This window comes from Chamaea fasciata, unplaced genomic scaffold, assembly GCF_029207755.1.
Source record: "Chamaea fasciata isolate MVZ Bird 193981 ecotype frontalis unplaced genomic scaffold, bChaFas1.0.hap1 SCAF_16, whole genome shotgun sequence".
NCBI classification, from domain to species: domain Eukaryota; kingdom Metazoa; phylum Chordata; class Aves; order Passeriformes; family Sylviidae; genus Chamaea; species Chamaea fasciata.
In genome coordinates, this window is record NW_027094101.1 from 13,248,705 (window position 1) to 13,271,874 (window position 23,170).

A 23,170-nucleotide genomic window follows, 5' to 3' on the forward strand; every position below is an offset into this window, starting at 1 on the left:
AGGTCCAAGAACCCTCAGCAACTCCTCCTATCTCTTCCCCCCACACTGCTGCGTTTTCAGAATCACAGAACCAGAATCTTCTGAGCTGGAAGGGGCCCACAAGGACCAGCAAGTCCAGCTCTTAAGTGAATGGCCCATGTGGGGACCAAACCCACAATCATGGCATTATTAGCACCATCTTCTAATCTGCTATGGCAGCACCAGCAATTGTTCAGGGATATATAGAAAAGAAGGGAAATAAAAGGCCATTGAATGTGAAGGGCTTTAAAAAAAAATTAATGCATATTTTCCAGCTGCACATTAAGCATAGAACATATGTTTCTTCCCCACTTGCAATAACAGATTTTATGTCCTTCCTCATTGCCAATAAAGCAGTTAAACTGTTGTAGAAAACGGCACAGACAACATTAAACAAAAGAAACACCCGAGAAAAAATTCTTACAATGGGGACATGGGAGGGAGCTGTGTAAGTGCCACTGCCACCTTAGCAGACTATTCTCAATTTACATTAGGATATTCCAGTTTATGGCAGCTTGAAGCCAAATTTGAGATGGTGATTGAAAATCCCATTCAACCTTCGCCTTTTGAAGAATGTGCTGCATTTTGTTAAGCCTGAAAATCAAGGTAGAGAACAAGAGCAATTCCCCTGCCCGCCATGCACACAGGAGCAGGGTGGCATTGGCACAGGCAGCTGCCATCAGTGACTCCTTAATTCATTTTCCTTCCAGCCAAAAGTTAATTTTGGCAGGGCAAACACTGCCTTTGATAACTGATTTTGCTCCCACCACCACGGTACCACCTTGCAAAAAGGCCCAGACCAGTCACCACAGTGAAGAATCTCTACGGGTGAGCTTTGCTCTCTTCCTTTCCCTTCATGAGGTACGAAGTGGCTCCATTTCTTTCAAAATAAACTTTTCTACTTTTCTCAAAAAGTGTTGCATGCAAATAAAGCAGAATCCTGCATCGTCTTTTGAGTGAGTTTTGGTTCTGTGCTCCATCACCTGTGGGATGTGAGTCCAAAACCTCAACCTTTTTGTGAAGACTTTGTAAGAACAGAAGAAATGGTAATTAGAACAGTCTTCAAAGAACAAATTATGAAGATCAGCATGAAAACTGTTGATTACCTGAGCATTTGAGCAGAGTTACATATTGCTGCATTGACAAGAAAGCAAGGAATTCAATTATCTGTTCCATGACACTAACAGGCTGGAATTCAGGGTAATTTTTCCTCTGAAGTATATTTCATTTGAAGTATATTGCTTTTTGCAATTTTTTTTTTCAGTACAGCATTTCCCTCTCCAATGAAACTGAGATCTTTAACTTGATAAATTAGCATTTTATGTGTTTCCTGCACTATTACTTTATGTTTTGTCTCTTTTCTTACAAAATCTAGAGGTAACCAAAAGCACTACTTTTTTGACTGCAAATCAGCTCAGTTTCTTGTGAAGGTGGCACTCTGTCCTGCAAATAAGCTGCTACAAAAATAATAAACATCCAAAGCAGAGACAGATATTTATTGTTTAAAGAATTTGCCTACAGATGATTCTGTTGCTATTACAGTGCAAAAGCGCAGAAAGCAGAAAATTACTCAGTTCACATCTCTTGTGGTGTTTCTCAATAAATGGAACTATTAAAAAAATCAGAAATTACTAAATCAAGATATAAAAGCAATTAAAAGATGGCAAGGTTAAGTGAAACTGCCCGAGTAAATACTGCACACGGAGCCCTAATTCGGTTTCCTGTGGCGCATGGGCTATAATTTAGCTGTTACGACAGAAATGGCCCCATCTGAGGAGTTTAATGTCCATGATTTGCTTGGGATCAGCTCAGACCTTCATTAAGAGCCAAGGACATTCTGTGCCCATGCAGACAGTGCTCCTACCACAGACACCCTGCCCACCCCTCAGCCCCAGCCCCAGGGTGGCAGCAGCTTCACTGGATTTACACGTCCTCAGTGCTGGAATCAAGCAGAGACAAGAGGACACTGCCAGCCTGAGCTCTGCTGGCGTGGCTGCATTTAATGGTGTTAAGGGCTGACTTGAGGGGCAGTATTTGATTTTTCAAAAAATTGTGTATAGTATTCTTTCTTTGATCAGACATCTAAATCAAGAGCGTGAGGCTTGTTTAAAGACTGAGCAGAGGTTTAAGTCAATACATCCTACCTGCCAAACAATTCACATTTGGCAGAACTGTTTTAACTGAGTGCTCTGTATCTGTGTCAAACCCTGCAGCCTCTGGTAAAGGGTGTTGCATTAACCCGCACAAATATCAGGGGTCTGTGAAACCCAAATGATTTGGGCACTACCAGTAGAGCCCATGGTGGAGGGAAGGAAGGTCTCCTCAAAGACGCACAGAGGACAAGTGGAGAGGTAATGTTCCCTACCTGGAGACCTTCCAAGACACCAAGAATAGGAAAGACTTTTTCCCATCCAGAACCCAGTCATGGAAGGGGTTGGAAAGAGGAAATATTCATGACCAGCTATGAGGCTGGAAATACAGCTCCCAGGCTGAGCAGCCAGTATGATACTGCTGAACTTTTTGCTCCTGTAGCTTCACTCCTATTTAAGTTCCCAGAAGATTCATAACATTTTCCCTTTGAAGAATTGCTCTCTCATTTGCTGAGGCCAGAGAGTTCATGTAGACCAGTGAAGGTGGTCTTTGATACCAGCCAGCCTGCAGCTCTTTACTTTTCATCATACTGTGGTCTCCAAACCAGCCTTCCACTGCACCATCCCTCCATGCTCTCTGTTTTCACTCTGCTGCATGTCCTGCTTGTCCTCCAGGTTGCTCATATATCTCCTCCCTCCTGCTGCTCTCCAGACAGGCTGATGGCTAACATTTTCCCTCTTGCTGCCAAGTCCTAGCCTTGACTCCCTCTTCTGCCATCTGCTACAACTTCATTGTGAAATTTGACATTGTTCTCAACACTCTGCTGGGTTTGGTGCTGCCTCAGAAGCCCCGCAGTTTGGAGGATGTCTTTCCCCATGACGCTGTGTGCCATTTTGGGACAGTCTCAGCCAGGCCTTCTACAGCAGTCTGGCATTTTCTCTAGTCACTTTTGACTCCTCATTCACTTCTCCTCCAATGCACTGTGAAAAGCTGGCCCCAGCCAGGCAGAAGCTTTCCATGCACCAGCCTGTCTTCTGCCTGCTGACCTTTTCTCTTCCCCTTAGAACAGTTATGCAATTACCTGCCTTTGCTCTGGAGAGGCATCTTTGCCACTGTGTTTTGCTTTTAGTATCGATCTCTTGATTTTCAGTTTGGTTGCTTTGTCTTCTGCTCTGCTCCTGGGGGAGAGATTTCTGCTCAAATTGAGGTTTGCTGCTGAAATGTTTAAAACCTGCTGGCTGTATGTATAATTTTGCTGTGTTCTGTAACTTCTCTCTCAATGTAGACCAAATGCAGTGTCCTGTTCCATTCAGCTTCCAGGGCCAGCCTGACCATCCTGCCTTCCTGTGGCAAGGGAGGCTTTCCCTCACCTTCAGCATCACCACCCTGATGGGATCGTGGGCACACCCCAGGGGCTCTTGATGCCTTGCCTTGGAACACACCCCCAGTGACACAATGTGCACCCAATTTCTGCAGGGCTGCATGGCCCCATCAAAAAGCCATCCCTGCACATGAGCAGCCTCTTCTACTCTGCTCTGGTGAAGTCTGTTTCCCCAAGTGCATTCTGCACAATGTCTAATTTCTGCAGAGAAGATACAGAAACATGAAGCTCCAAGTACAGACCTTGCTCAAACAAATCTCCCTGATCACTCCTTTCTGAACTAAAATCCCACTGCAAATCATAATCTAACACTTAAAATGCCTGGACATATGGATGAATCTTAATTAGGGGGAAAAAATACATGGACATACAAATAAGCAACATTATTCTTCATATAAATGACACCAAATGCACACGGTTTACTCCTTTGCCAGGCAGAAACTGAAGACTACAGACATTTAAATGTTCTAGCTTCTGTCCCTAAAAATGGATTGATAAGAGAAGGGGAAAAATGTCTTTAAAAACACAACAAGCAAGTAATATAAATGAATTCATCTGTAGTTAGTGGATTAGACACTTCCAAAAGCACAGTGGGATATGACAATATATAACTTTATATGAATATGGAAATCAGATGCCTGGGTTATAAAAGAGCATATTAGGGTAATGAACCCTTTGACATTTCTCAGCACTGCGCAGTTTGTTGTGGCCATTTTTGCTCTGGGGCTGCTTTCATGCCAGGCCAGGGTGCCCAGGAATATTGAAAGACTCAGAAGCTGCCATTAAGGCTTTGATGTGCAAGAATGCTTCTTTAATTGCAGCAACAAAGAATGAAGTGGGTTCTGCTTTTAGAGTTCTTCTTAAGTGGGCCTGTAGCTTCTTGTAATAACAGACATATCAAAGTTAGCCTTAACAAAGAGTACTAAATATTAATTAAACTTCCATCTTAATCCAATCCAGCTGTCAATTGTGAGGAAATAATTCTTGTAACTCTAAGACAGAAAAAATTCTAATTCAGGATGAAAAGTAGGATAGCGTTTCACTTAATTCACTCCCACCATGGGTGGGCACATGTAAATAGCTTGTTGGGAAATGCCTCAGGAATGTGGTGCTTGCTCAGCCCTGACCTTTTGGACTGCCTCTTCAGGCAACTTAGCCAGTCAGCTCTCCCAGACATGAATCAAGGCATGACTCAGACCTGTCACTTCTTTTCATCTCCCTTCCTCTCTACCAGCTGCTGGAAGAATTAAATGCAGACAGGAGATCAGTACAAATCTGCTGGCATCCCAGGCCCACCCAGCTCTGACACAAAGTGCAGTGCTGGATGACGGATCTGATGCTGTTTGGGACAGTGGCAGGAGGGTGTCTGCAGTCCCTGAGTGGCACAGCCCTGCTGTCCCAGCCAGGATGAGCAGTGCTGAGCACTGATCACAGCATCCAGAGCAGGAGAGGGATCTGGAGAGGGCACTCAGGGATGTCTTGTCTACAGCTCAGTGACGCCGGACCAAGGAAATTTTTATGGGAGAAGCAACAGTTTATTTTACCACTTTCATTTCTGTCAAGACTACTAAAAGTCTTTGCTACAGTATTGTCAGAAACCATTTTTTGCCTGGTTGCTTTAGGAACAGGGAGAATTTTCTGAGCAATCCTCTTGTCCTTGCCTAAATGCCCACCAGCAAAGTACGTGAAAGACACACTGCGAGCCATAAGTTAAAGTGAAGACCAAGTTTCCTGTGGTATCAGCATTCAGCCCACCTTCACATGGACCCCTGGGGGCAGCCCACTTGCTGAGGGCTTAATTTCTGTCAGAAAATCAGGATTGTCTCTCAGCAACATCTCCGAGATGAGCAGGATGGTACAGCCCAGCCTGTGTGCTCAGAGTGCCAAGCATCACTGCTGCACACAGACTGCTTTGGGTCAGAGCGCCAAGAAAAAGATAAAAACCGGGGTGAAAATGGCAAAAGGGACCATGAGCCTGGAGTGGAGAGAACACAAACTGTTCACAGCTGGGTAACACAATCTGGGGAAATATGGACAGTATTTCCATCCCAACCCTCTTCTCCAAATGTAAAAATAAAACCTGTTAAGTGACTGAAGTAAGGAGAAAGTTCCCATTTTGCTGGACAGAGCAGGGACAGGGGAGGTATACTGGGGGCACACCAATAATTGATATTTACCGTGGAAAGAGAGCAAGAGAAAGATGAGCTATGCAGAGCTCTATGTCAAGGGAGGAAAATTCCAACTAGAAAAGGAGATGTTGAGCCATTTGCAAGACAAATGAATTGAACAAGTGAATCCTGTAGCTCTGTGGTGCTGAGGAAAAGCAAAGAGGAGCTGCCAGGAGGGGTCCGATCCAAAGTGGCAGGAGGAGCTGGAAAATCCAGTCCAGTGTCAGCTGAAAAGGACAAAATAAACACATGAGGAAGCCCAGGAGGGACAGAGCTGTAAGAAATGAAAATTTAAATAAAAGCTATAGGGGGTTTAAGATGTTGATTTAAATCCAGCATATAATCCCATGCTTTTGACATTGCTGGTTCCAAATAAACACCCAGACTGAGCTCACCGTGCCCCCATCAGCACCAGGGGACCCAAAAGTAGGGGTTCCTCTCACTTCAGTGAATGGAGCCTCTGTTTTCCACTAGTGAAAAACAGAGCCTGATTGAAAGATTCCTTTTGCAAAAGCTGTCATTATTTTAAATCCTCCGAGTCAAATTCTTTCTGTACACAAGTAAATACTGAGTAATAACAATCTACAATGATCCTATAAGAAATGCTAAAGGCAAAAGGGGTTACTATAACCTGTGAAGGTAATTTTTCTCACAACATCAGAGAAAAGTTATTGCTGCAAAAAGGTTTTTAAAGATTCTTGTTGCCACAGCCTGAAAACTACATCTCTGTAGCATTTAAACCCTTCTACGTTATCATTAAAGATAATACCACATAAATACTACTTAATCCAGGCATCTGAACTGCCTTCTGCAACATATGTATGATCTTTCCATTTTTATACACAACAGATCTGATAAACAGAGATTATATAAAGAGAAGTCGTTGGAGAATTACAGCATGAGTGTAGCACAGAACAGTTTCCTTCTTTTCAAGTAATCCCAACAATGAAAAAAACCCTGATTTCCTACAGGAAAAAGAAAATTATTCATATTTTAAAATTCTCTGACTGAGCCTACTTTACTTTGTTCTCATTATTTTTAAATGCTTAATATTCTAAAAGCTCTGTATCACAAAACAAACTAAATTTCTGCTTTATTTTGCTTTTCCTTTTTAATTTACTGCCACCATGTCTGTTCTTAACAACTCTGCCAATCTGAAAAACAAGAAGGAAGAAGATAAGGAGGAACAGAAATAGAAATATCTCTTAGGATTAGTAGTAAAAACAAAATGTAAGAAGCGTTTAGGACAAAATTATCCCAGATAACAAAAGTCTTGGATGCTCACCCCTCAGGGAAAGGGGCACAGGGAGAAGCAGAGTGTGCAGGCGTTGGTGCTGCAGGCCAGAAAACACAATCCACAGGGCAATAGGTAGAGAAAATTTGTGAGAAAAGAGCTGTAAAGACCTGTATTCACACTTGGAGAAGTGTGATGATTCAGATGCTGGCAGCCACTTGAAAGACAGTCTTGAAGAACAGCACCAGCTTTCTTGTGAAGGCTTTCTGTCAAAGTTTCAAGTGCTTTGTTTATTCCTCTTAGCAAGTGGATAACCCTGAGAAATACAGGAACACCAGAAACGCATTACTGAGTAAATGTCCTGCAACGTAAAAAATAATTGAAGTAATAATCCTGTGGTCCTCTGAATAGCTATCACCTCGATTTCTTGCATGCAATTAAAACCAAGGAAAGAATGCTGATTACCTGGCTGCAATGTGTAATGCTGAAAGGGTTGGGACAGGGAGAGGCACTCTGCTGGTGCAGACCACAGGGGAAAACCTGGCACTGAGGAGGTGGCACTCATCAGGCACAGGCAGGAGTGGGCAAGGCAAAGGCTCCTGGCTACAAAGTTATTTCACCAACCTTGCAGAGCTGCCACCACAATTGCTCTCACAGAGCCCTGTTGAGTTTTCTCACAAAAGTTTTCTATTAACTTTCCAGTTTATTTATAACAAAAAATGACCATAGCCAAGTGAGTGAAGAAATAGTGGAAAATCTCATCTACAGTTGGGCTCAGACATTCAGGACAGGCACCAAAAAGAGCCATGACGAGTCCTGTGAGGGTGTGTCAGGGTGGTAGGAACAGGTCCTGGATGCCGTAAGGAGAAACTTCACCTCATCCTCCCTGGCTTTCTCAAGGAGCTGGAGAAGTTCCCCCCATGTCCTGTGTGCAGGCAGCAAAGCACAGCGAGTTTTACCTGTGGGCTCCGTGGGCACTGTCCTGTGTGTCCGTATGAGCCTGCTTGGCTACATGGATGTTTCCAGGGAAAGCCACTGCTGGACTGCTCTGAGAGGCCACCAGCATCCCCACGGCTCCTGCAGGGAGCCCAGACTAGGCTGGAAGGAAACACCACCTCAGAAGGCACAAACAGCTTCTTCACCACACAGAACTCCACTCATCTACCAAGGGACAGAACTGTTGAGCGACAAGTGTGGCCAGCCCCAGCATGGAGCACGGGGTCTCATGGGTTGTGCGTCCACCACCACCATCAGGTGCTCTGCTCCTCACAGCACTCAGCGCTCACCAAAGAGCTCTGGGCAACGGGCAAAGGGGCAGAAACTCTACGAGCCAGCAGGACACTGTGAGAGGACAATACACTTCTCCTTGGAAATGGGATATTGAGTATTGAGCACTCCCTGCTCTCAGCATTGCCATCTGGTGAATAAAGCCCAGGGTTTGCTCTAATTAGTCCTGTCCGTCTGCACAAAGCAGGACCCACAAAATTTACTCCTAATCCACTTCAGCCAAAACATCTGCAAGAGCTGTGTCTGGGAATAAAAGCCTGGGCAAGGGGCTTCATTTGGTGTTGTGAAAGATGTGGGTTTCACACATCACACACTTTCAAATCTAAATTCCTCTGGGGCTGTCAGAGCAAGCCTCTGAAGAAAGAGATTTACACCATTGTGTCGAAAGCAGAATCAAGCCCTGGATTTACTACTCTCTAGCTCAGAGCAGAAATGCTAAAGTACCACTCCATCCCTCCTCCTCTTGGACTAATCTCTACCCCGTGGTATACGAAAAACGCCTTTCGCAGCTCCACATAATAATAATAATAATAGTAATAATAGTAATAGTAATAATAATAATAATAATAATAATAATAATAATAATAATAATTCTTTTCGGGACTGAGCCGTGACGCCTCCCCCAGCCCGGCGTGCTGCAGTGGGCTCCGAGCGGTGCCGGGGACGGTGGCAGCGGGGTGGCAGCTGTCCCTGCCTCCTCTGCCGCACGCTGAGCCGCTCCTGCCCATCCTCCGGCAGCAGGGGACAGCGAGCCTGGCAGCCTGCAGGTGTCTCCCAGCGGAGGAGGCTGCGGAGCCCCTCGGGAGGATGATGTGTGGTACCCGAGCAGATGTTCACTCGCCTCTGGTGCTCCTGGGGAGGCAGAGCCGCTCCGCTGCCCTCAGCGCGCTGAAGCTCCGCGGCTGCGAGAGCCCGGCCCCGCTGCCGCGCCGGCAGCTGCTCCTCTAACCTACACAGGCAGGGCTTCGAGTGAAGGGGAAGAATGGGAGTCTGCCTGCAGAGCCTCCTTCACCGCTTCGACAGCAGATTGGAAGAAGCTGAGAGTTTTGATGCCTGGACAACTGGATTCTGAATCGTGAGAGGCTTTGAAACCCCCCCCCTCCCAAATAAAACAAACCCCTTTGACTTCTTCTCTCAGCAGGAGGGGGAGGGAGGGCGGATTTACCATGAAGACAAATCGAAGATGCAGAGCCCTGCTAGCAGTGAGTCTGAATCTGATGGCTCTCCTCTTCTCTACAACAGCTTTTATCACGACCCACTGGTGTGAGGGCACACAGAGGGTCCCCAAGCCGAGCTGTGGGAAAGAGAAGAAGACAAACTGCCTCAACTACGGCGGGAATGAGACTGCAAATGAGACGAACCAGAATGTGGTTCACTACAGCTGGGAGACGGGAGATGACCGCTTCCTTTTCAGGTATTTCCACACTGGGATCTGGTACTCCTGTGAGGAAAACATCAATGCTGCTGGTAAGTATAAAACAACTTCCTCCCAGCCTGCGCTGCTTTGTGTTCGCCTCGGTGTGATAAGCGACGGGCAAAGCCGTTCTGTGCCGCGTCTTAGAGCAGATTCGCCCTGCGGGGAGAGAGGCAGGGTTCTCACAGATCTTTGTTGAAAAGCAACCTGTTTCCTGCGAGAGCAGGGATTTGCTTGTTTACCTGCCGGCTGCTGCAGGGTCTGAGCTGTCCAGCCAAGCCAGCTGAGCCCCCGAGCAGCAGCGGGGCCACCCTGCCGGGCACTGCGGCCGCCGGGCGGGCAGCGCTCCCCGGAGCGCACGGCAGGGCAGCGGCTTAAGGAGCTGCTGGCATCCCACAGCAATCGCCCCCAGCACGGCGGGCTGGATGGCAGGGAGAGCACAAAGGTCGCGGGTTTTACCAGCTGTAGCCCAGCCTGCCTCTTTTCTGCTCTCCCTGAAGTAAATGACCACCCGCGAGCCCTCCCTGGAGTGTATGTTTATTGAGCAGGGAAATGCGGCTAAAGGGCACAACTGGGCACAGGAAAGCTCATTTCTGTTCCCTGCTCAGCCGTTTACTTGCTGGGAACCACTCAAAAAGACATGTCTCCAGCTTATCAGTGCGTTGATTTCCTCTGCTGTAGCCTGGCACTTCCCAAGGAATAAAACACTGGAGGGTGGATGGCAGGCAGCTGCCCTGGGACCGATTTGAGTCTCAGCAGATGCAAACTGACAGCCCCTGCTCCCAGAGCTGTCTGCTAGAGCTAACAACCACACTCTGCTTTTGAAAGAGCTCTTTTCTAGATTATGTGACTGAAAAACAAAGTTTACCAATGTGACACGGTATGAGATGATGGCTTGTGGATACTTGTTCATCACTGGGCTGTTCCCATCCCATCCTGCCATTGTCCAAGGAGTAGATGGGGGAGTTGTGTTATGTCTCTGAGGAAACAGCCCCTCTGGTAATGGGAAGTTTAGGTAGAATTCTTGTAGAATTGATAGAATTCTCTGTAAAAATGTACTATTAAACAGAGCAAACCTGGGGAAGTGCTCACAGCCTTTTTCATCCCAAGGGGTTGTATATTCTCCCTGGTGTTTTTGAGGAGAGTACTTGCAGAAGTAGTTGTTTATTAAAACTCAGTTTAATGTAAAAAAAGGAAAGTTCATGAACTCCAGCCTTGGGACTGCAACAACTCCAGGCTAAAACAAGAGCACCAAAGCAACACTCCTGATGTTAGAAAGAAAAACATAGGAAAAAAAAAAAAAGGCTTGTTTGTCTTACTGATTTGGGAATCAGCTTAGGCCACAGCAGCCTGAGTGAGAAGCCTAAGACTCTCTGGCTTTTTGAGCATCTTAGCTGGGGTTGGCACGATCAAGGATGCCCATATTTCTGGCAGATATTGAAATCTTTCCAAGTCCAGATTTTTGTGTGAGATAAGTTGTAACTGTGTGACTCTAGCCCACTCAGAAAAGTGAGTTATCTGTGGGAGAAGAGAAACACAGTGATCTATTCTGTACCGGGTAAACAAAGCTGTGCTGTAGTGGGTGATTTCAGGAGAGAGTTGGAAGCCAGCTTTGAAAAGTTATGGTAAAAGCAGGAGAGAAGGGGTTGCTTCTCCCTCCCCACACCTCCACAGCAGCTCAGTGTTTCCTCTTACTTGAAACTCTTCAGTTAGCAAACTAGGAGTGACCAACCTTTGGAAATAACCCAGGCAGATACAGGGTTATAGTGGCTTAGACAGACAGGTGCCTCTTTCAGATTTACCACATCTTCTCCTGGTAAGGACAGGAACAATGTAATGGACATGGGTCTAAATTTGTCCCTAATAGTGCCAACATAAAATACCCGACAGCTCTTCGCTCAGACTGATGGGTTTGTAATACCAGACTGTCAGGGTGTTGTCATGGCCTTTTGCAGCCTGACTGATGATCATTTTATCTGAGCTGCAGGGCACTGAGACACCAGCCCCAGCCCAGGAGCACAGTGGCTGTGCTTATACAGACAGCTCCCACTCCAATCCCCCTGTGAGGAATCCCCCCCAGAGGCTCATCCCCCCATCCTCAGCACACCTGCTGACCCCAGTCCTGCAGGCATCACAAGTCACACGGTCATGGGTGTCGTGTTAAGGCCGTTAAATAGTGGTGTAGTAAATTAGCCAAAATCCCCAGCTGAAATGCACTGTACACTGTCAATAGCATCTCTCTTAAAGCTTTACCAGCAGCACACTGAAGTGACTGCAGTAGCAGCCTTGCTCCAGGCAAAGTCCCTTCCACAGTCACTCACAGCCTCACACTTTGTCAGCAGAACATATGGCCAGAGCCCATGGGCAGCACCATTCCCACAGCTCCCAGCTCATCCCTGATTCCTCCCTGACCCGTCGATGTCTGAATTTAAGCAACATGAGAGGAGCTCTCATCACAGTCTACAACTTCTTCATGAGGGGAAGAGGAGGGTCAGGCACTGATCTCTTCTGTCGTGATCAGTGACAGGACCCAAGGAAATGGCCTGAAGTTGTGTTGGGGCGGGTTTAGGTTGGATTTTGGGAAAAGGTTCTCCCCTAGAGGGAGTTTGGGCACTGGAACAGGCTGCCTAGGCTACTGGTCCGCACTGAGCCTGCCAGAACTCCAGGAGTGTCTGCACAACACCCTCAGGCACAGGGTGGGATGTTGGGGTGTCTGTGCAGGACCAGGACCTGAGTTTAATGATCCTTGTGGCTCCCTTCCCACGCAGGGTCCTCTGTGATTCTGTGCTGGATCTCACCAGGCACATGTGAATGCCAGGAACTCTCTGTGTGATCCTGGTACTGCCAAAACTCCCCAGAGCCTCCAAATTTTCACAGCTATGAGCCAAATTCTTCCTCCAGCCACCAGGCTTTTGATTTCTCTCTCCCCCACCCACACTGTCAAAACTTTCTGTTCCCTGCACTGGTGCAGCTGCAACACAACAGATCTTGTAGTGCCAACAGGACCAGCTCCCAGCAGGTTGATGCTGCAGGGAACAGGATTCCAGGGCTCCCAGTTGGCTGGAGGGGCTGGGACTCAGTCACACCTTAAAATGACATTTAGGCAGCAAGCAAACAAAATTTTGAGTGTCTTCTCCTTGGCCCTGTTTATCTGCAATGTGCATTTAGATTCCAGAGGCTGAGGTGCAAGCAGCATGCCATCCACTTTGTGCAGAGCCCAGCGGAGCGTGCCTGCCTCTTGGTGCCAGCTTCTGGTTTCCACTGACAGCTCTAACAGAGATTGAATGCTGTGATTATTTCTGAAATAATTTGTGAATCTAGAGTTTATTTTTATCCAGCATGTCTAGTACAGCTCAAGAATTCAAAAAGCATTTAGTACCTGAGAAATGTAATTGTGAATCCCCTCTGGGAAAAGAGGGACTGGAGCATTTAGATTTCATTGGTGGGGGAGTCCTGCAATTATTTAGCACAATCTCTGACTCAAAAGTGTGCTGAATCCCAGTCTGCCAGAAAGTCTACCCACCTTCCAGAGTGGGTTCAGTGCTTTGGATGGCACACAGGTGGAGGTGCCTTCTGTAGGAGCAACGCACCCAGCCTCAGAAGGGGATGAAGATAAAGTTCTGTGATGCTGCTCCTGAGCCCTGCTCTGCCCTCCCAGGCTGCCCCTGGGGCCTCCTTGTGGGCTGTGAACTCCTTGGCCAAGGCCAGAGGTCTCAGAACCAAGCTCACCAGCATTTCATTTCTTTTTAAATGTGACTTTGAGTGTATATCTCGTTGCACACACAGTCTAGGTCTGTGCTTGGGCACCACAGGGCACCACACAAGTGATGCGCTGACAGCAGCAGTGGTGAATCAGCTGGTGGATTCCATGACTCCAGAACACCCATGCCATGAAGAAATTAACCCATGAAGTAGGCAAGGTGGCATATCAAAGCAAATAGGGGAGCTGGAGAACTCAGAAGCAATAACAACTCAGACAGTTTTGTTCAATAGTGCATTTGCTTTGATGTTAATAGACAAAAAACCTGAACTCAGACTTTGCTTTAGTTGCCAGTGAATAGATAAGCTCAGAATTAACATCCACAGCCACAGGGGAAGAGCAGAGGCCCAGCTGCCTTTTAAGAGTACTGTCCCATTAAATAAACAAGGATGCTCACCATGCTCCCAAGAAAACAGGAGAGCAGGAATGGGCATGTGTATGGATGGCTTGTTTTGTGGGTTTGGATTGAATTTTTTAGAGGGCAAGGGGTCCGTAGCCCTTTGTGTGCTCTATGCCACCTTTTCCTCAGCATTCCTGAAGGAGGAAATGGTAGAGTAGAATTTAGATTTGATGTCAGTGTCAAAATGGGCCAGAAGTATGGGCACTGAATGTGCCTTGAGGAGCAGCCAGAGAAGGAGAGAGGTTTCTCCTGCAGAAATGAGTAAATCTGTGACATAAATACCAGAACTTGCCATAGCCTTTCCCAGCTGCAGAGCGGTTCTGCAACACCTTTGTCCCCTGCCCTCTGTGATAATCACACATCACAGTGATTCACCACAGGTGGCTGCTCAGAGAGGGGCTGGGGAGAAGTATCTTGTGAGCATATAATTAAAAGCAAGAGGACTTGGGAATTCTTGCTGGATTATGAGAAATACAATATAATTGGCATGACTGAAACCTGGCAGGTTTATTCACATGAGTGGAATGTAAAAATTGCTGGTTATAAATTGTTAGGAAGGAAAGAGTGGTAAAAGGAATGGAAGAGGTAGAGCTCTATATTAAAGATAAAATTTCCAGTGCTAGAGGAACTGAACCCAGGGGGCCAGGATAATCTCCATCTGAGGATGTTGAAATAATTGGTACATGAAAATGCAGGTTTGGAAGGATCTGTACATCACTGTATTTAAAGAAAAGTGGAAAAAAATTGTACAGGCCACTTGACCCAGGAATTTTAGGACAGTTTTCAGAGAAAGCATTCATTGCATGGCAACAAATAGGTTTTATCAAAGGCAGGGGTTTATTAAAGGTAAATCTTTTACCAAGATGAATCACTTCTCAGACAAGGGTAATGGATTAGATCCAGTCCCTGTGGATTTGCGAAAAAGCATTTGGTGGAATGTCCCAGTGAAAATTCTTCCCAGAAAAGCTGCAGAGTGTGGGGAGGATGGTAAGGACAGAGAGAGAGGCAGGCAGGCTCCCACACTGGGGGGCACTGAACTCCAGTGGAGCCTGAGCTCCAGCTGGACAGAAGGCCCAGGGCATTGGTGGGGACCAAGTGACAAAGAGCTCAGACAACACGCACCATTGACTGCTTCCATGACTCCAGAACAAAAAGGCATAACAGACAAAAATAAGGACTCCTTCCTGCAGACCCCCCTGCCAGGGAAGGTTGAGAAGGCCAAAACTGGGAATTTCATGGATCCAGAGAGGAAACCTCCATTCCTGTTACTGACAGGATGATTTTAGAGCAATCCCCAAAGTGCTGCTGCAGTACTGGTGTGACAAGGGGAGTACAAGAGCAGAATCACCCTGTGCCCACCCCTTTGTTCTTCCCTAAATATCTGTCACTGGAGACAACACAAAGACAGTGGAGCAGGGAGACCTTTTGCATCAACCTGTGTTTCAGATTTACTTTCTTTTATTGATTATCAATGGGATAAGTAGATTTTAAACTGACTAAAGAACAGTGCTACAAGGAGACTGTGGCAAGTAATACAGAAAGGAGAATTATCCCGATGGAGACCAGATACTTGTAGTTGTCCTCAAATTTGGTTTTGGGACAGATTCTGTTATTGCTGGGATTAGCTACCTAGGAATAAAAGAGCTAGGGATACATTTTGTGTCGCCTAAAAAAATAAAGGTGAGATGAATCCTACAGCCAGCCCGTGGCCATCAGCAAACAGAGGTGTCTGTGCCCAAACTGATCGACATCCTCATTACAGAGGAGAGAGGGAGCCCTCCTTGGGAGGTCACACTGCTCCTCCCGTGGATCTGAGCCCTGGCATCACGTGTTTGCCTCATTGGCCAAAAGAGAATCTGTCCAAGACATTGCAATTCCCAACACAGAAATCTTAATTTGAAAAGAATAATCCTGCTTTGAGCGTGCCTCTTACGTACGCCGCCACACAAAATCTGGGAATATTGGCATTACGGAGGAGAGATTTTTCTGCCTAACTGAAAATGTGAGCTGGCCTGATAGGGTTGTAAGAACAGCATTATGTTTTAAAAAAGGTTAAAAGCACCAGATGCTGGGGCCTAAAGCCCTGTGAGGTCACGGGTAGGTACCAGCTGCGGGGGGAAGATAAGAATCAAGTTGGGGGCCAGTATTTGTCTCTGGGGTGGCTGGGAGCTGCCAAGTCCTGTGGCGTAAGGAAAAGGTTATTCCAGGGAAAAAACAGCACCACGGGCAACACCAGTGTGTTTTGTAAATGCCACAGGTGCATAGCTATGCTAAGAAAAAGGGGAAGGTGAAATAGGTGCAGAGTGGGGTTTCCGAGGTTGTTAAGGAAAAGAGAATCTCCTTCAAGAAAAGGAAGCTGGTGTTCTGTAGTGTGGCAGACTGAAGAGCTAGAGGGGATGCAGTGATACCTTACACACGTGTGGATAAAGAAAATAATATGAGCTTAGTAACTCATAACTGAGGGGGGAAAGTGGCAATCCAAGGACAGATTCCTGCAGAGTGTGCCTGGACCTCACCTCCACAGAGGGCAGTGTGAGCAAAGGAAACCCATGGGCTGAAATGGAGCCTTCCAAAGTCCCAGGAAGAACTGCAGGAGAGAAGAGGAACATTTCTGGCCTGAGGAAGCTTGGCGTGACTCCTGCACAGCTGATGTGTTGGTGTTCTCAGGAGGGCTGGGAGAGCCCTCTTGCCTCCCTGGCTCACATGGGACATCCCTGCTGCGGGGTGGCTGCTGGGCACCAGTGGGAGCCAAGGAAAAAAATAGCTGCTGACTGAGGGCCCATCACGTTTTCTGGAGGTTTTAATGCCTTCCCTAATCTGAAGCAGCAGAAATTGGCTCCAGGTGGAGGCAGTGTGTGAGGAGGCTGCTCTGCCGCTGCTGACATTATTACAGCTGCTCAGGATCTAATTGGTATGGCTGCTCATGCACTGAACATTAAACTGATGATCTAATTTGGGATCAGAAGGGAAATCTCCCTCAGGCTAGATAACAGGGAGAGTAATAATTTTATGCCTTCCTTTACAGCATGGGAAGGATCCACTGCAGAAAAGCACTTGTGAACTCCTCCTAACAAATCCCTGGTATTTTGCTTTCAGGATGAGATAGGTCTGGCCGTAGGAATTTACAGATTTATTCGTGTTCCTCACGAGGACTCTTGCTCCTTTCCTGTGGTACATGATAGCTGTGATTTCTGTGGTGGTGATTGCTTTATTGCAGACATTCAGGTTTTTATAGCATGTTGGGGATATTTTGTGTCTGCGGTGCTCTGGGAGTTTCAGAGTTTAGGTCCTCCTGATCCTGCTGGGCAGACTAACTGTGTGAACATCTATCATCCATAAAACATGGACATAAAGTCCCTGCAGGCTGAGCCTCATAACAGAGCAAAGTAAGGGACCAGGCAGCTAACTACTCCTTATTAGATATGTTACTCTTCCTCACCAGTGTTTGGATGTGTCTGTTCTCAGCCATTTAACCCAGCAGCCTGAAAGGAAACATCTGAAGAGTTCTGGTAGTTCCTCATAAATGGGATAAACTTCAAAGTGCTGGAAGATTAACACACAGGTCCCAGATTTCAAAGGGAACTGAGATGCCTTACCCCAGTGTCAGCGCAAAATATGAACAGATGCATTCAGGGCTGAGGAAATACAGAAGGGACAGAAGATCAATCACTGTGGTATCCCTGTGGGTTTTAAATTACACCAGACTCAATCCTGATGTTAAAACTTCCCTGATGTGGAGTAAGGAGAACTGGCTGACTGGCAGATCTCAAAATTGGGACGTGCAGGTTGTTGTGGTTTAACAACTGATAATTAAATACTGCTCAGCCCCTCACTCACTCCTGCCCCAGTGGGCTGGGGAGGAGAGTCAGAGAAAGGTAACACCAGTGGGTTGAGGTAAGAACAGGTTAACAACTGCAATAAAATAAAATACAACAACAAGAAGCAATAAAAATAGAGAAGAGGGGAGAGAGAAGACTAACACCCCCAAACTGTTGCACAGTGCAGCTCCTCACTGCTGCCCAGCCCATCCCAAAGCAGTGACTGGCAGCTCCCAGCAAACTCTCCCCAATTTACACACCGAGCATCACATTCTGTGGTCAGGAATATCCCCCTGGCCTGCTGGGGTCAGCTGTCCTGGCCATGCTCCCTCCTGGTTTTTGTGCACCTTCTCAGGGACAGAGCATGAGACACTGCAAAGTCCTTGATTTGGGCAAGCCCTGCTCAGCAACAACCAAACTGCCTCAATGTTATCAGCATTATTCTCATCCTAAACCCAACACACAGCCCTGGACCTGCTTTAGGAACAAAATTCACTCTATCCCTGCAGAAACTAGGATAGGAGGGAATGGGGCTGCTTTTTCCTGGAGCCTCTGCTAGTCACAAATTTGTGTAACATCAGTGTTCTTGTTGCTAAACCAAAAGGCAGTATCAGTCTTTGCTGATCTAGCTTAGAAAAGAATACAAAAGTCAATGAGTAATAAGAAGCAGATGTAATTACTGTGGAATGACATGGCTTGTGACATGGTAGAATAGTCACAGGCAAACAAAATCCACTTTCCTGTGTTCCACCTTCCATTTGGCTACCAAAAGGACTCAAACCACGCTTACAAGGTGGAAAATCAGTTGAGAGGGAGAGACATTCCACCATGCTTAGACTCACTAGGTTTGGAGAGACCAAAAAAAAAACCCACACGATACAGCCTGATTTCACTGTGCATCACCTGGGCAGACAAAAAACGAAAAAGAATTGGCTTTTTTGAAACAAATTCTAATAAGAATTTGTTTCAAAGTTATTGGGTACGTGCTTGGGAATAGGGTTCACAAGAGGAAATGCAAGCACAACTTTTTGCACTTGATTTCAAAAACTAGATACTTATTTCCAGTGTGGTGCAGTTCACTACTTTTAAATGTCATGGAGAAAAGGTTAAAGTTACCCGTTTCCATACCCCAAGCCAGGGATTCCTGCCTGGAAAAATAGGACACCTCAGCCCAAAGAGCAGCCAGGGCAGGCACAGGAGGGCAGGAGAAGGCAAGACTTCATATGGTGAGGGACATACAGCAGCTATATCCTCTGTAAAGAGCGTTGGGTTTTGTCTTTCACAGCTTTCTGGGTGTCTCAGGGATCCTGGATTGCCAATATCTAATTTAATTTGGCATATTTACATTGGCTGAGGGTCAGCACAGTGCGTCACCTCTGGAATGAGCAGGTGAAACCTTCCCCTTCCTGTTCTACAGCTTCAAACACTTAAAGCAACTCAGAGGTCCTTGATTTAATGAAGTCAGCTCTAATTTGACACCAAAATCATTGAAAACCTCTCTCAGCACTGCTGTTCCCCCGATTCTCACAATCACTTGGAAACCTGAACTCTTTTCCAGCTCTCCAAGTGATGGATGTGTGTACACATCCTCCAGGTCTCACCAAGATAATCAGCTGAATATTGCAACTTGGCTGGGTTTCAATTAGCCATGATTTGAGAGCAGCCCGTGGAGATGTTTGCTTTGAGATGCTGGGGAAGATTTTTCACATCAGGGAGAGTTGCAGCCTGGAACAAGCAGTTGCCATGGCATAGTCCCAGGCAGCACCAGCAGCATTCTCAGCCCTGCCCACACTCCCTGCCCTGCACTGCCCTTCCCTGCTCCAACCATCCAAGAGGGAACCCCACCATGGGAATGGGAGCTCTGGGATAAAATCAGCAACATTCCTTAGGAAATGTGCAAACGGAGGAGAAGCACACGTCTGATATGGAAATTGGGAACCTTGACATTTTTTCCACTTTGAGACGTAGGAAGTTGGAAGGGATTGGGTTTTCTGAAGGAGAATTCAGGTGTAAAAGCAATCCCAAAGGCGATACAGGCCGTGAGGAATCACTGAGAAATTGGGAAAATCCTCGAGATATTCAGAGGCGGCAGAAATGTTGATGGGCAGCAGCAATGAATGGCAGCTGTCAGAGGAAGAGAAAATAATTATCTGCATAGTTCAAGATACATTTCTGTGCAATTCTGTGTGAGCTTGTTTGTTTTCCAGAAGAAAATATTGCTCCGGCAAAATCAACAGGGTCAACTGGAAAATGTTGATTTTACAGATTAACACTCTATTTTTCATTAGGGGAAAAAAAGTCAATTAAGTGTTCTGAGATTACTTTAATCAAAGTTTGAATATTTCAGTTGGTAATTAACCCGCTACAACTCAGTTTGAGTGAGCCCATTAACCTGTATTTTCCCTCATGTAGTACTTTTTTTTCACTAAAGTTGTGTTGGAGTCCTCAGCCTTGTCTAGGCTGGGATCCCTTGAGGGTTATATCTTTTTTTAGAAAAATAGTGATTTTACTCTCAGTAGATGATGTGGGATCTCATCAGAATCACATGACTCCAGATATAATTGGAGAGATAAAGATGTGTTAGGACCTAGTGGGAAAAAAAGGGGACCTTGTCTGTCGTAGGCTGGGAGCCAGGGTGTTACTAAAAGGGAATGTTGTTTAAAAGAAATGTAATCATTTAAATTTCCATCATAACTGCACTTTTGAACTCGTCAAATTTTATGCAGAGTAAGTAGATACAGACAGCTTTTCTTTCTTCTTTTTTTTTTTTTTGTGAGATGAAAAGCAGAGTTATAACAGAGTTCAGCCAGAACTACCAGATTTCTTTTAAGTCAATTTATTTAACTTGAATATTTTCAAACTGTGTTATTGGAAGACATATAAAGTAGGATTTTTCAGGGTTGTTTTTGTTTTGCTGCTCTCATTATTAATCAGGCATTTGCCCCTGGCTCAGAGAGGAGGGAACTCGGGAATGCAGGACCAATAAGTAGGACCCAGAACATCAAATTCTGCCCTTTGCTATGACAACAGCCACGTTAGAAACAGAAGATTATCTTGAAGCTGAAGCACTTTTTGATGTTTTTTCTGCCCTCTTCCTCATTTCCAGTCTAAACCAGGTTCTTTGCCTTTGTGAGGTCCTGAGAACAGGAGCAAACCTTTTAGGTGGAAGAAGAAGTAGAATGTGGGTCTCCCAAAGGCTTAAAGGCAGAGGGCACACAGGGCTTGGATGAACATCTGTGGGCTGGGGTTCAGCCCCAATTCATGTGCCCCTAGGCCTGCCTTTCAGCAGCCCTGTGCAGCTCTCTAACTCCATGGGCTCAGGGAGGAATCCCACGCTGGAAGCCACAGCCAGGTGTGTGTGATGTGTCCACAAGATGGGCAGGGCAGGGCAGGGCAGGGCAAGGCAGGGCAGGGCAGGGCAGGGCAGGGCAGGGCAGGGCAGGGCAGGCAGCCCAGGGCCCTGAAGCAGCAAACCGTGGGACCTGATGGTTCTTTGGAACACGTTTGCCTCAATTTTCTGGCAGGATTGAACTTGGAGGAACTTGGGCTCTCATATTCTGCTTAGGCTGGAGAGGTGCTGAACTCTGAACTCTGCTTTGGGAAGGTGTGAGGATTTGCCCCCAGCACAGTCCCAGCTGCCCAAAGCATGTGTGACACTGACCCGCTGTGGGGAATGGATTTGTAGAGAATCCTCAAAGCCTGACAGAAGGCTCACATAGTCTTCTGCATCTGTATGTAAGCCTTGAGATAAAGTGTGCTGACTTAGAAAGGTCATGGAATAGGACAGACATTGCTGAGAGAGAAATTGAACCGGAAACAAGTTTCAAAGGATGACCCTGCAAATCAACTGGATAGTTTGGAGAAATAGAACTATGAAAGATGTATTGTAGCAGGACACACGTGAAGTATTTTAATAGATGACTGGTTTAGAAGCATTAGCAGAATTGTGTGGCAAAAGCTGATAGGCCAAAAAACACTTACAATGTATTATAATTAGGAAATAGCTTGGCTTCTGATTGTGATGGCGTGAATCTGTACCATCTCACCCTTCACGTGAGACTGAAAATAGAATGAAAGTCTTTCAAACGCCTCTCAGGAGCCTTGTCTCTGGGTCAGAAAAAGGATTTTTCCAACAATCCTTCAGTAGAGCAGGTAATGGAGCAGCCCCACTCCTCCACTTTGTAGGAAAGAATTTGCCCTGCAGAGCTGAGGCATCTCCCTCAGCTGCAGAGCCACAGGATGGGAGAATTCTCAGAGAGCTTGTCTGAGAGCATGCTGAGCATTATCCCAGGAAGCTGAGCCTGGAGACTTTACGGCCCAGGGAATTCCTTTTCCCCTTCATCTGTTTGCTGGTGGTCCCTTCCCATCTGGGCTGGGAAAGTGTTCGAACACACACAGAGGTGTGCAAGCCTGACACAGATATCTCTGACCACACAGACCCCTGGAGAGAGCTGTGCCTTCATCAGCACCCACAGAACTATCACCCCCAGCACCAAACTCGCTCCTCTTCCCCCTCTGCCTGTCCAGGTCTGCAGATCCAGCTGAAACACCTCCACCTGTTCCCGCTGCAGATGCATGGGGACATCACGCTGGTGGTCCCTCAAATATTTTCACGGGCTCGACATCCATTACCCACACGACCTCAAGTCTCTTCTCCACCCACCAGCTCACTCTTCCCAGATGTGTCTCCTCCCACTCTGCCTGCTCCAGTTTGAAGTTCCCCAGCAAGTTACAAATACTCATAGACATGCACATATACAGAATTAGATTAATTAATTAGGATTAATTAGCCACGGATAAATTTTGGACTCCTGCTAGCTCCCAGTCCTGCAGATCCCTGTGACCCACGTCCCCTCCTTGGGAAGCCCAGCAGAGGCACAGCTGAGCCCATGCAGGCTCAGTGTGATTGGGAGGGAGTGAGTTCGCAAGGACTTGCACAGATGTTGTTTCTGCCTCTCCCTTGGGAAGCCACAGAAGAAGCCGGTGCCAAGAGCTTTGCTTATGGCTGCTTAGGTGTTGGTCAGCCCTCTCTCCTCAGCCTCCAGCAGCTCCCTGTCACTCCTGAGCTCCACAGAGCCTCACATGCTCTGCTCACAGCCACTGCTCCTGTGTGGAAGTACAGAGAATTCCAGCTAGGTCCCATCTCTTCCTTCTGCTTGAGTGAGGTGCAGGAGAGATCACTCCTCGGCTTTCTTCTCTGTCAGGAGCACAGCCACAAACAAGTGAAGGCAGGACTCTCAGGGGATGAATCCCAGAGACTCTTCTTTTTGCTTCTCTGAACAATTTTTTCTGTATTCTCTAAAGACTCTCCAGGAACTTGGTTAGGGGGAGAAGATGCATCTGGAAAAGGACAGCACAGCAGGATAAACTCTGCCAAGTCTAAAATTAAACTTAAGAGGGCTTAAGAGATCAGTTATACAAGATACCCAAAAATAACTTAGAATAAATCCTAAGAGGAACAGTGAAAGCACTGCTGACATCTTCAGTTCTCAACGAGATGCATGTCTGCATGTGCAAGTGTGGCTGTGCTTTATAAATACCACCAGTGGTTACCACTGAAAATGCAAGAGGGTTTTCCAGTGCTCCAGCAGCGGGAACA

The 23,170-nt window shown here is 46.5% G+C and overlaps 1 protein-coding gene across 4 annotated transcripts in view; it reads left to right on the forward strand.

The window, feature by feature from the left end:
- The first annotated feature begins 9,039 nt into the window (after positions 1-9,039).
- Positions 9,040-23,170, forward strand: part of GSG1L (GSG1 like) — a 55,104-nt gene continuing 40,973 nt past the window's right edge. For all 4 annotated transcript variants that reach the window (XR_010723246.1, XM_066198258.1, XM_066198260.1 and 1 more), the window contains exon 1: positions 9,040-9,646. Coding sequence is in view for 3 of the 4 variants with exons in the window: in XM_066198258.1 (XP_066054355.1) it covers positions 9,346-9,646 (301 nt within the window). In the remaining variant the exon portion in view is untranslated. The remainder of the gene's footprint in view (positions 9,647-23,170) is intronic.